General features: G+C 40.2%; 1 protein-coding gene across 1 annotated transcript in view; it reads right to left on the bottom strand.

The window, feature by feature from the left end:
- The window catches only part of FHIT (fragile histidine triad diadenosine triphosphatase), a 954,345-nt gene that overhangs the window by 184,416 nt on the left and 752,952 nt on the right, over window positions 1-16,977 (bottom strand). Inside the window, exon 5 of the mRNA XM_090282940.1 lies at window positions 9,505-9,573. Within this exon, the coding sequence (XP_090139066.1) occupies window positions 9,505-9,573 (69 nt within the window). The remainder of the gene's footprint in view (window positions 1-9,504; window positions 9,574-16,977) is intronic.

The following is a 16,977-nucleotide window of genomic DNA, read 5'->3' as shown; positions in this document are numbered from 1 at the left end:
ACCATTGTCTCTCGAGACGGACGGGCATGGGCAACAGCAGACCCTCCATATCACCCTGCCCAGGCTCTGTAGCTTCAGCTTCGCTGGAGAGGACACTCCAGCGTCATCGCAAGATGTCGATTCAACACGGGAGGAGACAGATACCGTGTCACTCCCGAGTTGGACTGCACAGCCATTCTCGGCGGTGCAGATAGACTCTTAAGAAGCTACACCATCGTCTCTCAAGACGGACAGCTGCCGACGACTCCAGCTTCTGACTCCTCATTCTTCTCACCAACTCCTTGGAATGCCCTCAGACATGCCATAAAGATAATAACATTAATAATTACATAAGTCATAAGAGCTAATATTAACTAAGCATTAACTATCTACCAGGCATTGTTCTAGGCTCTTATATATAATAACTCAATTCTCACAGCAGCCCTATCATAATCCCTATTTTTCAGATGAAAAAATTGACATATGGAGTTCAGAAACTTGTTCAAGGACATAGAACTGAAACTAAACACCAATCAATTTAGTTCCTCAGGTTTAACCCCTACATGGTATTTCCTCAAAAGAACCCTTAATGGCTTTCTTTTCAAAATTGGAATAAGAAAGTTCAGCCCCTAAGTGATGCTTGATTGGACCACTCATAGAAGAGCAATGGTCTACAGAAATAATGATCAAAATAATGGCTTGTGTATTCTCCATAATGCATGGATTGTTTTGTGAACATCCCTGGTCAAACAAGTAGCCAGAAGTTAAAAAACAGAAGTAAACTCTGTGTAGATGAATCCATCCTTGAAGTCATTTCATTTTCAAAACTTCAACAGTCTTTGATCAAGATGGCAGAACTTAATTAAATTGTTGGATGGCATATCTCCTATGTTATCTTATAGTTTTGAAAACGAGGAAAAGTACATTACTGTCCCTGGATTTGGATGACCAGGGTGAAAAAAAATGAGGTTTTGCATCAAATTACACGTTATGAAAAATAACAAAGCTGTTTGAATACAATAAACTATAGTTTCACTGTCCAATTTGTTAGCCACTAGCTACATATAGCTAGTCTGAATAGATGTTCTGGAAATGTAAAATATGAGATTTTAAAAACTTATACATAAAGAGGATGTAAAATTTTCCTGAATATTTTTCATATTTGTCACATGTTAAAATGGTGATATTTTGGTTATACTGGGTTAAAAATTATATCAATAAAATGAATTTCACCTATTTCTTTTTACTTGTTTTAATGTGGCTACTAAAACAATTCCATATGTAACTCACATTATATTTCTATTGGATAGAGCTGCTCTAGAACACAAGTACAAAGTACAGACTGAGGGCACAGATATCACCTGAGGGGGAAAAAAGTACAACCATATTTTGGTGACTCACGATGGGATTCCAGACACCAGGCTATGTTTCCAGGGCTATATGTGCCTTATCAGAAGCAGGCAACTGGGAAGCCTTATTGTCCTCTGCTGGTTTCTAAGAATGAGCCCTGCTTCCAAGCAAAGGGGTAATGGAATTTATTTATAAAGCTTCTTTAAAATAAATGTATCATTATTTTGTCTAATAAATGACAGATAATTGAAAAGCAAAAATATTTTCAAAGGCTTTGGGGCTTTAACATTGTATGTCTTTATCTGCCCCCCACCCACCCAGTTCTTGCTTATTTTGCTTTCTAAAGAGAGATCAAGTCCAATGCTTTGGGGCTTTTCTCTTTGAGACTATTATAATTTATATTGATTGAAAAGTATTAATGCTTAATTCATATTTCTCCTTGGTGTATTTACCCATTTCTGCTCATAATTTACTCCTAACATTAATAATTTAGCTTAAAAATAATAACTTATTTATAAATTTTGTTTTTTCTACTCCCCAGACTCTCAATTTTAAATAAAATGAAGTTGAAAATTTTTCTTATGTGAGAACTAAATAGTTTTCTTAAGTGGATCGTAAGCCCCAAAGTTATCAAATTTTTGGACACTATTCTTAAGTGACAGTTGTTAATAGTTACGTCAAGAACCCTGAATAAAAATCTAATTAAAATTTTGATTAATTTTTAAAAATGTACAAATGGTCCAATTTTTAATTATTGATGTTAAGGTTTGATTGCAGCAGCCACTGTGAAGAGACAAGGAAGAAGACAGACAGACCAGCAACAAGGACTTCTTCAAGCAGGCATTTTCCACCTTAACTAACATACACCTTATAGAGTCCTGCTGGAATATGTCTGTTTGAGGGGAGAATTCACTGTGGAGGAAGATCACAAGGAGTAGTCTGACAGTGTTTTACTTTGATATTATGGATAGTCAAGGGTGTGGTTAACTTTTTCTTGCTTATCTCTGCCTGACATGCAATTGAGCATATTCAAATGAGAAAGGATAGCAGTTCTAAGAAAACTGATGTAGGGTGGTAATTCTCAAAGTAGGCTCTAGGGAAAGCCATAAAGGTAGCACCCTTTGTCTCAGGGTACATCTAGACACCTGTTCTCTCATCATCAGACACTATTTTGCCTTCCTCCACTGTTTTCTGCTTGTGTCCAATCTTTTCATGACTTTCCCTGGAGGCCACCAGCCCACCATTATAGTCCTCTGTTCTTCTCAACAATTCCACATGTGATAGACTTCACCAATGATAACTAATCTAAGTTGTATACTCCCTGAATTCTGATCACTACTAGAAAAAATGAAAACATTTTTTTAACCAGATAAATGCTTCTCTATTAATTTTGTTTCTCACCTCCAAGGGACATAGATTTTACCTCAGTAAAAACCTGACATAGGAGAGGGTAAACTAGATGTCTACCCAGCTCTCTTATCATTAAAATAGGTAGCCAAGGTCATTTGACATCACAACCATTAAATTACCACTACCATATATTTATTTGTTGGTTATATCACATCAAGATTCTTTGAGTTAAAAGTTCTCATGAGTTTAGAAGAACCCACAGAGATTTTATTTATTCTGAACAAGAGGTAACAAGTTCACATTCCAAAATCCTCAAACACTCAAAAACTCATCTCTCAGTATGAGGACATCAGTGAACCCATAGGGGAAAAAGAAGTTAACTGTCTCACTGAAACATTCCTTCTTTTTTGGAATATCAACTGGGAACCCATGGACTTAGAGCCCATCATCAAATGGTATGTGAAAGAGATCCAAGTTCAGATATTATCAATGGTATAATAGTCCTCTCCAGCCCTTAGGGCCAAATGACATGCATTTTAGCAAATTGATTTTGTTCGCATATTGTGTCAAGTCACACAATTGTTTCCCCTAAGATGCTTGAACCTACAGTTGCTCTGTCTTTGAAATTCATGGTTGAATTTATCCAATTGCTGATTACTATTTCCATTGGCTCTAACAGTTACTTCCATCATTAGTAATAGGCTTTATATACAGTGTACACTCAAAACCATTCAATGTCACCCATAAACATTTAATGAACTGTCCAACACAGCTATGAGAGTTACTTATTTGGGATACAGATAGGGTAAGCCTCACAGGGTTAATGAGATGATGTATCATGGCATTAGGCAATGGGTTTTCCCCTCCCCTCCTATTAGCAGCACATGCTCTTTTATCCAAGAACCTATTTATGTCATCATCATAATCTTCATCAACTTGTCAAGACAATGGAGGGTCCACTGAGTTCAGAGAAGGCCTCACACATTTCATATAGATTCAAAGGACATAGATGTAGAAAAAAATTGGGAGTAACTAATAAATAAGATCTGCATAGAGAATGGGCTTTGTAACAGATTCTGCCTTGGAAAGAGTAGAACTTGAACTCCGTTTTGAGGGATAGAAAAGAGACTCATCCTTTGAAATGGGGACGATAAATTAGTAAACAAAATGTGTAAAGACAAATCCAAGACAGAGAGCTGGAGGAAGAGCAGATGAAGATAAACTCAGAGATAATAATCAAGGTTGTACTAAAAAGAAGAGAAGCCCCTGAACCTTTTTTCAGCAGATATCACATCTGTATTTGTTAGACACACACAAGTGTAGGTTTTGGGGGAGGTAAGTTATGTATCAACTTTGACAAGTGCCTACCAGACTTGCTTAGGGATCAGACAAGGTTTATAATTACTTCACCAAGCCTTTCTGATGAGCCACAATTTACAGCTGTCTGCACACTGATTTTTGACAAACAGATTTTGTTCTACCAATGTTTCATTAAATTAACCTCAGAGGGCTGATATCACCACAGCAGAATCTCACCCAAAGTAGCTATGAGTTAATAAATTGCCCTTCTGAAAAGCAAGATGTTCTCTCCTTTTAAATTATGTTAAGACTAGTAGGGAACTTCAAGCTCTTCTAATTCAACGTTTTATTTTTTCATGTACTCATTCATTTAACAAATATTTATTGAAGACCTTCTCTATGCCAGATTAGGTCTCTGTTCTCAAGGCTTTATAGTGTAGTTAGGAATGCAGACATTGAATAATAAACTAATAAATTATTTCAAGTGTCAGAAATAATAAAGAAATAAACATGGTAATATGATAGAGCTACTGCAAAGGAGATAACAGATTAGCTATCTTAGATGGAATGACATGATCTATGAAAAGAATTCTTTGAGGGGGTGTCACTTGAGCTAAGATTTGGATGAAGATGTAAAGCCACAATACAGAAAAGAGAATATGAAAGAAGCCACAGGAAGGCCCTGAGGTGGGAACTAGAATAGTATATTTGACAAAAGCAAGTAAAGACAATGAAAGTAACAGAAGCAAGGAAGGTAGGTACCTGCACTATTGAAGTTAAAGAACCATAGAATTGTAAATGAGTAAGCAAGGAAGTATAATGTTACAGATAAGTGGCATGCACAACGGACTAGATATAGGATCCTGGGAGTACTCACATTTGAGTGGTAAAGAGAAGAGTATCCCATGAAACATGCAGGGATCTCAAACTCAAATTTGTGATGTGAGCCTTCATAAGAGATGGAGTGGTGGGAACTGCACTGACCTAGAGAATGAATGGCATGCCTAATAGCATTCAGAATCATTACAAATAATTGGCGGGCAAAATAAAGCAGTTTATTAAAACATACTTTTCAAGCAAAATAAAAAATATGAGGAAGCAACAATGAGCTAAAGAAAAAGTGGGAAGTAGGCTGGGAATGAGAAAAATCAATAGAGCATGGTCTCATGTAAATCAAAGAAGAGTTATACCTTATATTTCCATGAACTAAACAAAAAAGAATGTTTTATTAGGCACTAACCCAAATGCTGTAATACTAATAACAACAAAAAAGACCTACAGTATTTGTAACAGAACTTGCATAACTTAAAAACAGAGGTAATGATCAAATGGCCCAGACTGGTAAAGTTGTGGAACCATGAGGTCCATCAAAGGAAGAATCACAGCCATCCATTTTGCTTGCACGGACCCAAGGCTGGAAAGCTCCCCGTGCCTCCCGCAAGGCACTAAAAGTGTTTAGAACTTTCTATCAATTTGACTTATTGATATGTGGAGCTGGTATCTGCCTCCTTGTCATCTAAAAGTCCCTAATGTTCCCCTGGAGCCACCTGACAGCCCTTTAGGTATTTAGAAACAGTGACTCTGCCACTGTCGAACCTGCACAAGTCCTCCCTTCTCCAAACAAAACATCTCTACTGTCAACTACTCCCCAGATCACTATTTCCAGATTCTACCACTTTAATCACCTTTCTGTGGATCTTCTCTAGTTTGTCACTATCCCTTGTAAACAGTGCCCAGGGAGAACACAACATTCCCAGTTAATTTATAGTTTAGGGCTTCTTTAGATGTTGTTTCCTATTTCTGCAGCAGTAGGAATACAATTGCATTTTATTGAACTCAGTCTCCTGCTGTCCCTGTTTCCCCTCCCCATGCTCCAAGCCAGTCTGTCTGTTGTATTTCATGGACAGGTGCATAATTTCAAGTGAGTACTCCTTTCAGTATAAAGAAAGCTGTCCCTCATCACTCCATTCATTTCTGATTAAAATCACTCAGTCTAATGTAAGTCAAATCCTGTACCAATAATGCAGTGCTTCATGCTTCTAATGCCACTTTCTAGACATTATCTTATTACGTACTCAAACGTTATGCATAAAGGAAGATGAATCTGAGAATTAGTGGTTAAAGGCAGAGGGAAAATTGGAAATCTGACCCTTGGAAAGAGATTGAATGGGAGCATCCAATAATCTGGCTTTGAATCCAGGTTCACCATTTACCCACCATTGTTAGTTTTTTAAAAACAAAACTAATAATAAGAAGAGGAAGCAGTTACCTATTAATAAAGGTGTAGTATGTATCAAGTCCTGTAATAAGTTTTTAATGTACAGTATGTCATATATTACACATAACAATCTTTGAAATGTACTTATTATCTTCATTTCAGAGAGGAGGGAATTAAAACACAGAGGTTAACTGACTTGCCCAATGTCACACAATCAGTAGTTGGCAGTGGGATTTGAACCTAATTCTGCCTGTCTTCAAAAAGTTCAGTTTCTTCATAGTCTCACACAACAGTTTCCCTCAATGTCCCTCAGTGGTTACTATCTATACTACATCTTACTTACCAGTTGATTAAAAAAAATAACTTCTGCAATAATTGCTTCTCCTGAGATGCTTCTCCAAAAACGTAGGAGGTAGGGACATGTGGTGCCCCGTCCGTGGGGCTAGAGGCTCTATGTGATTGTGCACACAAGGGCAACAGAGTAAGGGAGGGGAGAAAGGTCACACGCCAACCTCAGTGTCAGGCATTGTGCTCCTAGCTGGGCTGAAATATAGCCCTGCAGCTTCTATCACAAGCACATTTGGAATATAAACAAGATTTTAAGGTGACGGTTCAACAACAACAAAAAACAAACCCCATAGTGTTTTCCAGCACTTTCAATACCATTTTAGCAGTTTTCACTTGTATATAAATTATGTGCTAATTTACTCATTAAAATAGCCTGTTCTTGGCAACATTTTATTAACCTTAGTTTACGCTAATATGCTCAGTAATTGTATTTTTAAGAAATGCATCTCTTTACAATTATTCCATAATTCTGATTTTCTTCCAATTTGATTTAAACTCTTACCAACCTCAAACCACATTCCACATCCAATGAAAATGAGTTTGGATTATAATATTATAAAATATGACTGTGGAAAAGCCCAACTTTGGAGAGACACTATTCCCATACCTAGCCATGTATCAGGATCTCCTGGGAACTTTCTTAGGCTCACATAATTGTTACAGAAACAGGGGAGTCCAAAAACAAACCCCAGAGTTTGCTGCTGGGAGATAGGGAAAAGGAAGCAGCTTTCAGGATGCCCTTGCATGCCTGGAGCTAGTGCCTGGAAACATTGTTGCAAAGATCCGCTTTACTTCTAAGACTCAGGAAGATGGGAGGGATCTTGGACTGTGGGCTGGTACTGAAGAAGCGGACAGAGCCTACGTAGGGTTCTGTGAATGGTCAGAACTGTTTTGCAACACCCACTGAGTGAGAGGACGCAGGGAGAGAGAGGAGGCAGGGAGGAAGAGAGGAGCTGGGGACATTTTTGGGCTGGCTCTGGCTCTGGGAGGCTCTCTCTCTCTCAGGCTCTCTCTGGCCCTCACACCCTCACTCTCTGGCTCTTGTGGGCTCCCTCCATCTGGCTTGGAGAAGGGGTCTCCAGGCTGCTTAAAGAAGAAGCTCTCGCCAGGCGGTTTTGAGAAGGAGAGGAGATCCGCATGGTTTGCAGGAAGAAGGCAGTTTACAAGGAGGCTGAGAATCCAGGCGGTCCTGCATTGAGAGCTGGAGAGCACCACAGCACAGAAAGGACCTCCCCAATCAGAACTGAGTGATTGGCAGCTACTGGTAAAGCTGAACTGTGCCTAGGAAGTAGGGAAACAGTGTTTCTGACTTTCTTAAGACGGGCCAGGTCTGGAAGGCGGAGGCAGGACTATGTGTAAATAAACAATTCTTTTTCTTTTCACCAAACTCTGGTATTCAGAGTTATAATTCTGGTGGCGGGCAACTGGGCCCCTAACTAAACAGCCCGTGGGTTCTGTTTCAATCAGAGCAGCCCAAGGGTTCTGTTACATAATTACTGATTCCCCAGTACCTGGGAAATCCATTGGACCATGGCTCAGACCTCTTGAGAAATGAGATTGGTAGCAACTGGCCCACCAACCAGCACATGGGGACCAATGACTAGAGCATTTTCATTCTACAGAGGTCTATTTCAGTCTTTGGAAAGCAAAAAGCACACACAATGAGGGATATCCCCAAAGCATAAAACAAATCACCTCAAAGGATCCAGTGAATCCCAGAAAAATTAATTATAAGTTTCAATACTGTTGACCTCTGGTCCTCTATTTTCAGGGTCTAGGTAGCCATTTAATGCCAAATTATTGCAACAAAACCTTAAAAAAATGATGCAGTTTCTATCTAACCCATGAAAACAGGGTGGAGATAGTTAGGGGTATACCTGGTAGAGCCACATGATAAACAACTAAAACAAAAAACAACTAGCCCTGGCTGATGTGGCTCAATGGAGGAGCGCTGACCTGCGAACCAAAGGGCCGCTGGTTTGATTCCCAGCCAGGGTACATGGCTGGGTTGCTGGCCAGGTCCCCAGTTGGGATGCATGAGAGGAAATCACACATTGATGTTTCTCTTCCTTTCTTGCACTCTCCCTTCTTATTTCTAAAATAAAGAAAAAAAATCTAAAAAAAAAAAACAAAAAATTCCCCAGAACAACAAATAAGTCCAAGATGGCTTCATAGATGAAATCTACCAAACATTTAAGAAATGGTTAATATCTATTCTTCTAAATAAAACAAAAACAAAACAACTAAAATAAAAACCATTCTCAAAGTGTTAGAACAGGAATGTCAAATAGATGGCTAAAATGGTACCTCTCTCCAATTTGATACCACAGCAGACACTACTAATCAATCACAGCACATTTCCTTGTTACACCCAGAAACAGCCTCAAAGCCTTTTCATCCAAGCACTCCAAGGTGCCACTGCCATCTGATCTGCTCTTACATGTGGGGAATATATTTACCTTTCACTGGCTATGATAAATAGTAATATCATTCAAACCAACCTAGTTTTTGGTAATTGATAATTTAAAGTTTCACCTTCAATAAATGTTATTTAGTGAGACAAGCTGAATTCCAAAGTATTTTAAAAATTAAATGTACTATTTGACTATAATAACCATATATCAATCTGCTTAATTTCAATTGGTTGTGTAGATTTTCCCCTATGGAGACATTGGGTCATTGTTCCATGTAAACATTTAATGTTCTGGTAAATGACAAGCAGAAATCAAACGGACATTTAGATTTTTCCATTTCATTTGAAAAAGAAATCATTATAAATTCATTTGTCTTCAGTTCCTGTAATGGTCATTCTGGGCTACTTCACCTCTACTACTGCTTCCCAAGTTATATTGGGTGGAATCCCATTTAAGACCATATATAAAGTAATACCTATTTAGGATTATTTCATCGCAGAGACAGCCCCTGTGATCAAACAATAAGATCAGAGAAAGCAGACCCACCTCATCATAGATGCTGTCATTCCTGTGAAAGTCTCCAGCCTTCCTGGGAAGAACGTGGATATGAACGTGCTGAAAATATACAAAAAATGAAAAATAAAATGTGATTATCTCTCCACATATTTTCACACTTGACAGTGATGCTCTCATAAAGTCCAATTACTCCACATTGTTTCCTACTGGATTATTTTTCATAGGAAGATGAGGTTCACCTTCAGTAACTAGATCTGAAATTTGCAGAGAATAGAGACACCCAACAAGAGAGAACAACGTGGTGGCATATATGAGAGTTTGAGTGAAATGCCAGAGTGTTTTAGGGCCCCTGTGGAATTATTTATTCATAGTTGTCAGTCTTGGTTGTATTTAGCCAGTGCTTTGAAATGACAGCATGTCTTAAAAGGTGACCACAGTGCTTCTGAAACTGACAAGAAAGAAGAATTGGCTAAAACAGAGAACTGCATAAGTAAAGAGGAAATGGGGAGAGTATGATGGAGCATTGGTCAAATTACAGAATCTAGGCTTCAAATAATCATATAATAACAATATAAATAATTCTCATTTATTAAACTATTAGTTATTATGATAAGGAAGCTCTGTGCTTGGCATTTATCGCATTTACTGCTCTGAATAAATCTGTGAGGCAGTTCTCCCATGATCTCCCTGCTACTGATGAAGTTTGCTCAGAGGTCCAGGGCCAGCAGGAGGTGGTAAAGTCAGCACAGAAAGTGAGGCGGTCCATTCTTGCCCCCATCTTTTTCACCAGCACATACACTGCCTCTGTGATGTTAATCTTTTAGGCAGCCCATTTCTTTAATCTACAAAAGTGCCCAGGTAATATACATAGCAATGCTATTATGCAGAGATTGTGACTCAAGGCACATAGCATATCTAACTCAATATATTCTTCAAGGCTAAAGTGCCATTTGAAAGTTTTACTTTCCAAATAGACTCTATGGTGCCTCAGCTGAACTCAAACTTCATTTCTGCCCTTGAGCTATGTTCATGAGTTTATTAAAAACCATGGGGAGGAATGTGAAAATGAAAAGCCTAAAAGTGGAGAGGCAGACAAAGAATCAAACCTCATCCCTGATCACGCCCACTGTCCTTGATTACTAGGATCCGTCCAGAGCCTCTAAAGGGCCTCCAGGGAATGTGAGATTAAGGGTCCTTGTGGCTTTGCTGCACAAGGAAGAGAAATTATATGCTATTAAAGCAAAAGCAGGGAACAAGATGGTCCAAAGTGAATAAAGCAGAGAGGAGCTTCACATCAGCCCTTTAGCTCACAGTCCCCAAAGAGCGACATGTTTTTGCCAGAATATTCTCCAATGACAAAGCCAGTAGCATATACCTCAGCAATTGGGATGAGTATATACACAAAAACTGTGTGAGCCTAAGGAGATAGGGAGAGAAAGCAAATAGGAAAAAGTAAATCACAAAGTTCCCCTAGAACCAATTTCCTAGGACAAAGCAGTGCAGGACAGGCCCAGGATGAAATTTATGGAAATCGATGGGCTGGCTGACTTAAAAGCAAGCCCAGAAAAAACAAAATGCCACAGTACAAGGGAATAGCCCACCCTTAGAAGGTGCCTTCACTCAATTTTTACTTCCCCAAACTGCTGCTATTCTTTCCTCCTCTTCTCTTTCCTTCCTTTCTCCCTCACGCTTCTTTCCTTCCTTCCTACCTTCCTTCCTTCGATCAATCCATTCATCCATCATCTCCTTACACTTTCTAATAATCAGGTACTACTGACCAGGGTTCTGAAGTCAAATTGCCTAATGCAAATCCTGGACCTACCACTCACTATCTGTGTGGCCTTGCCTCATAAGGCCTATATCTTAGCATCCTCATCTGGGATGAGGATTATAACAGTTTCTGGGTCCCAGAGTTGTTAAGAGGATCTGATCTGCCAGCATGTACTTATTATGCTGCTTAGTATGTAGTCAGTACTCAACATGTAGCTGCAGTCCCACACCAGCAGGAAAGATATTTAAGAAGCTCCCTGACTGGGGCATGGTTCAAGTTTCTCTGTTGCTCCAGCTTATTTCTCTTGCTTTGACGAGTGGTTTTCAAACTTGAACATGTACCTGGAGCTTGATAAAATAAAGACCATCGTGCACCCAAATGTGCATTTCTAACCAGCTCTTAAGTGATACCAATATTGCTGGTCCAGGACAATACTTTGAGAATCACTGGTTCCTGAACACTTCTCCTGTCAAATGGGCTAAGGTGGGTGCCACGGTCACTCACTGTTTTGCTTAGATTATAGCATTATTAGAAAGCTATTATTGCAACTTCCAGCCCAGATGGAGGTGTAGAGAGACATGCTGCATCTCCCTCCACAACTAAGAAGGAATACAACTAACTCAAAACTAGAAACAACCAGAAGTTCCAGAAAACCAAACTGCATGGAAGTCCAGCAAACAAAAATATAAAGAAGAAATACTCGTCCAGACAGGTAGGAGGGGCAGAGCCGGGGCACAGAGGACTCGGTGTGGTGGTGGCAGCAGCTGCAACAGCAGCAGGTGGGCAGAAAGTGCAGTTACACATTTTAAAAAGTCAGGAGGGACACCTGGGAAGCATTCCCAGCCCGTTACCAGACTGCACAGCTCACTGTCCCAGCACCAGAGAAAATCAAGCCTCATTGCTTTTGACTGTGCAAACCAGTGGGGGTTGGGACAGAGGCAGAAACTGCTGGTCTCTCAGCAGAGTCCACTTGTTTAAAGGGCCCCAACAGACCTAGAACATCCGCAGCCCCACCCATTCTGGAAACAACAGCCAAGGCAGCAGCTAGAAGGGCGCCATCCAGTGCAGAAGTGGGAGAAGTGCCTAGAAAAGGGGCGAGTGCTGGGCAAGTGGCATTGTTCCTTCTAAGACCCCTCCCCCGCATACAGAGCCACAACGTGGTGCAACAGGTCGCCTGTTACTGATGAATCCCTGAGGCTCCGTCCCTTACAATGTAGTAGGAGCAACAGCTCTTCCTGGGATACGGAGGCAAACAAACACAGGAGACTTCTGGCCAAGATGGAGGTCTAGACTGACACGCACCATTTCCCTCCACAACGAAGAAGGAATACAACAACTGCAAAACCAAAAATAACCAGAAGTTCCAGAAAATAAATGGAAGTCCAACATATGAAGTTATAAAGAAGTGGTGCTCGTTTGGACGAGTAGGAGGGGCAAAGCTGGGGAAAAGAGTTTAAGCTGTGCTGTCTGTGGCACAGACACCCATATTTAGTGGGAGGCAAGAAGCGCTTTGGGAGCACCCTCAGCTGCAGACCAGACCTGTCAGCTTGCGATTCCAAAGCTGGTGAAGGCAGACCTCCATTGCCTTGGGCTGTGAGGTCTGGAGGGGGTAGGGATGGAGAAGGAGGCTCCCAGTCTCTCAGCGGAGAGTGAATGGCAGGAAATCATCTTGGACCCCCACCCCCGCAGAAAACGCCACAGGGTGGTGAGACGGGTCACCCAGCTGTGACAAGTGCACAAGGCTCTGCCCCCTATAGTGTAGGAGGTGTGACAGCCCTGCCCAGGAAGCAAAGGTAAACACAAAACGGTCAGCATGGCACAGATCACGATAGAGATCCCGGTGATGCAGCTGACCAGACAGCAAATATCTAATCTAACGAATCAGCAGATAGGAAATCTTTCTGAGGCTCAGTTCAGAGCTTTGCTTATAAAAATGCTTACAGACCTAACAGCAGATTTTAAACATGACGGGGAAGGAATGAAGACTAGTCCTGCTGAAATAAATAAAAACACATACAAAACTAGTGGTGAGGGTAAAAAAACTGGAGATCAAATCCACAAATCAGAACATAGGGAAGCAACAAACAGTCAACCAGTACAGAAAGAGGAAACTAGAAGTGAGGAAAATGAGGAGAGGCTCAGAAACCTATGGGACAGCTATAAGCAGGCCAACATCCAAATCATAGGGCTGTCAGAAGGTGAAGAAGAAGAACTAGAAATTGAAAAATTATGTGAAAAGATAATGAAGCAGAACTTCTGTAACTTGGAGAAGGAAATAGACTTACAGGTCCAGGGAGCACAGAGAGTTCCAAAAAACTGAACCCAAGGAGAACCACACCAAGATACATCATAATCAAAATGTCAAAAATTAAGGATAAAGAGAGAATCTTAAAAGCAGCAAGAGAAAAGAAGAGAGTTACATACAAAGCAGTCCCAATAAGACTCTCAGCTGATTTCTCAAAAGAAACTCTGCAGACAAGAAGGGACTGGCAAGAAATATTCAAAGGAATGAAAAGCAAAAACCTACAACCATGATTATTCTATCCAGCGAAGCTGTCATTCAGAATAGAAGGGCAGAGAAAGTGCTTCCAGGACAAAGTAAAACTGAAGGAGTTCATCAGATCCAAAGCACTGTTATATGAGATGTTAAAGGGACTTGTTTAGGAGAAGGAGGATCAAAACTATGAACATTAAAATAAAAACTGTATCACAACGACCAACAACAGAAGCTAGGGAATTGAAACAAAGGCAGACTAAGTAGGCAACGAGAGTGGTAAAAGAATTATAGGTATGGGGAATATTTGGGGGGGAGGTCAGTGGGGAGGGGGAAGAGGGGAAAGGGAGGGAAATGGTACAGGAATTAAGAAGCATAGTAGGAGGGAGTGGAGTAGATAGGAAGATGTTTAGAAGAACTATATGCACAACCAATGGACATGGACTAAGCGAGGGGACAACTGGAGGGAGGGGATCACTGGGTGGAGAGAAACAAAGGGAAAAAGAATTGGGACAACTCTAATAGCATAAACAATAAAGCATATTAAAAAAATAAAAAATAAAAAAAGGAAGCTATTATTGCATGCTTTCCTGGCTTCCTACCTTCTGGTCACATTCTGTGCTTTGTCCTTAGGTGTATGCCTATTGTTGTCCACTAATAACATATAGCTAGCTGTGAACTTATATTAGGGGAACCTCCTGGAACCAGGCCCATCCCATGCCTCTTCTTCTTTACCTTGCTCTCCTAGTATAGTGCTCAGGGCTATTTCTATAGGCTCTGTTACCACGCAGTCCTGGAAATGCCATTCTTGATCATTGGTAATCATTTGAAATTTATCATGGTTCATTGTGACACTAATGACAAGGAATAGTTTATTATATAGGTGACTCCCCCATAGGGCGTAGATCTCAACACAGCCTGATATCTTGACATAATTCTTAAGTGACAGACTGATCACAAGATCCTGACAACCCACTCAACTTCTCATAAAAATCATGATAATGCCAGCTCAAAACCTTGCTGTTGTGAAGGAATACCATCACCAGGTTTGAGGTCAGATTTTGGAGGCCAATTTGACTCCACCCAATGCTTCTCATGAGCTCTGCTGTCCCACACACACAGAAAACAGGGATACTTGGTGTATCCATGTTGCTGACCAAAAGGGAAGTAAACCATTTTAAGGTCAACACAGATGATCCAATTGTGCTTGTGATATTGCAACAGATCAACGACACTTTACCTCTTCATATTCTTCATGAAAACAAACTGAATGGCCAGTTGGGACTGCACCAAATAAATTGCCATTGTGGAGGAGGACACACTTCAAGCTCTGCTTTGAGCTATCGATGAACAGTCACCATTCAGTTGTGTTATAGATTGGAATTCCCAATTCCTCCATTAAACCATGTATGTTATGGTAATACACAAAGTCACTGTCACTTCAAAAGTACTGCAGAAATGCACTTTCTCTTGATTGAAAGTAGGATACCTTCACTCCTTTTTCAAGCAAGTTTTTCTCATGTAGTCTTGATGCTAGGAGTTCTGAAGCCTTTTTGGATAGTCTCAAATCTCATGCCAAATCATTCAACTCATGTTGATCAATTCCCTTATGAACTGAGTCATCTTCAATTTCAAAATCTTCATCATTGCTATCACTTAGTTTTTCACCATACTCCTGTTTTTCGAAAGAGGGTAGTTTAATGAAAACTGGCTCTAGGATTTCAGCTGAATGAGGCCCTGGGCATATAGCTGATGGTACATTAGGATGCTTATTTTACATTTATTTTTCTTGTTCTTTCCTGATGTTTTCACTATACAAAAGTAACAATCACTTGAATGATCTTTGGGCTCTCACCAAACCATAGGTATACCAAATGGCAATTTATCACATGTTCCCTTCATCCACATCCATAAACTCTTGACACACTGCTTATACACCTTGTGAGGAGCCCAAGACTTATCTTGATCACCGAGTTTTACTTTGAGATAAGCAAAGTAGAGTTGCCTGACAATTGCACTGATGTTTGTCCTTTGACTGGGAATGGTGAAACTGCCACAGATGTAACAAAACGAATCAGGATTGTTTAGGCACTTACAATGAGATATAGCAGAGGCAGACATGATCTGAAGGAAAGGAAATAAGTACGTATGTAAATAAAAAAATTAATTCTGCTAACTCCTTGTATACAGACAAGAACTCGGACTACACTTCGGAATATGATTCATTATATAGAGCGGCACACAACCTCTCACCATACTGTCTCATGTGTGACTGAATAGCCTAGACAAGCATGAACCTGTTGCTGCTCTCCAAGGTTGTACCCCACCCCTCCCCACTCAAGGGAGGTTTGCTCTCAGCCAATAGGAGAGCACTAGTGCTTCCCTCAATCCAGGCCCGATCCAGCCTAGAGTGGTCGCATTAAGATAAATAAGCTGTACAGATAAATCTTGACGTGATAGAAGAAAACTAACGCCATCTTTGAAATCAGCATGCCCATTTAAGTCTTAAATAGCTGAAAAATCAAACTCAACAGGAATTATGTTAAAAATTGTTCCCCTGTGTTATTATTTTCACTAGTAGTGGTAATTACAGTTGTTAACATTTTATAAAAGCTCTCCACATGCTAGTCCCTGGGCTGATTTACATCCATATGTCAATTAGTCCTACAATATCCCCAAGAGGTAGTTAATAAATGCATGACCATTTCCCGGTGACAAATTAGACCCAAGAGGTTAAGTGACTTGCCCAAGCTCCTGCAGGAACTGAGTGACCAAGAGCTGACATCTGAACCTGAGTCTTCACCAAATGACACCATCTCTCAGGAGGCCACCTGCTTCTCCCCATTCCAAAATTAAGGACACCTCCTCTCTGTGGTCTCTTGATACCTTTTCCAAGATCCATGACTTCTCAATAATGTCTTTGATCACATCCATTAAGTCCTTTCAGGATCAAGGGATGAGGTTTACCTTTGCCTAGAGACTTGAAATAACTTAGAGCAAGGGTATTATCATCTGAGTTCCATTTCTACCTTACTTCTTTCTAGTAGAAAGCTATGCCCAACATACTACATAGATTAACAAAGTTGTTCAATGTCAAGTCTTTTCCCCCCTCATTTATTAATTTTATGGAATTTGTACCAAGTAGCAGATTCACCCTTTCTTGGATCACCTGCCTGAGCAAATCTCAGTTTTAAAATACCTTTCTGTTGTCTCTAGGTTTATCTCCAAAGGTAGAAGC

The sequence above is a fragment of the Furipterus horrens genome, unplaced genomic scaffold, assembly GCF_987537825.1.
Source record: "Furipterus horrens unplaced genomic scaffold, mFurHor1.1.pri manual_scaffold_7, whole genome shotgun sequence".
In the NCBI taxonomy this organism is placed as follows: domain Eukaryota; kingdom Metazoa; phylum Chordata; class Mammalia; order Chiroptera; family Furipteridae; genus Furipterus; species Furipterus horrens.
Note: the sequence above shows the minus strand (reverse complement) of the source record. Positions and strands in the feature narration are given on the sequence as shown.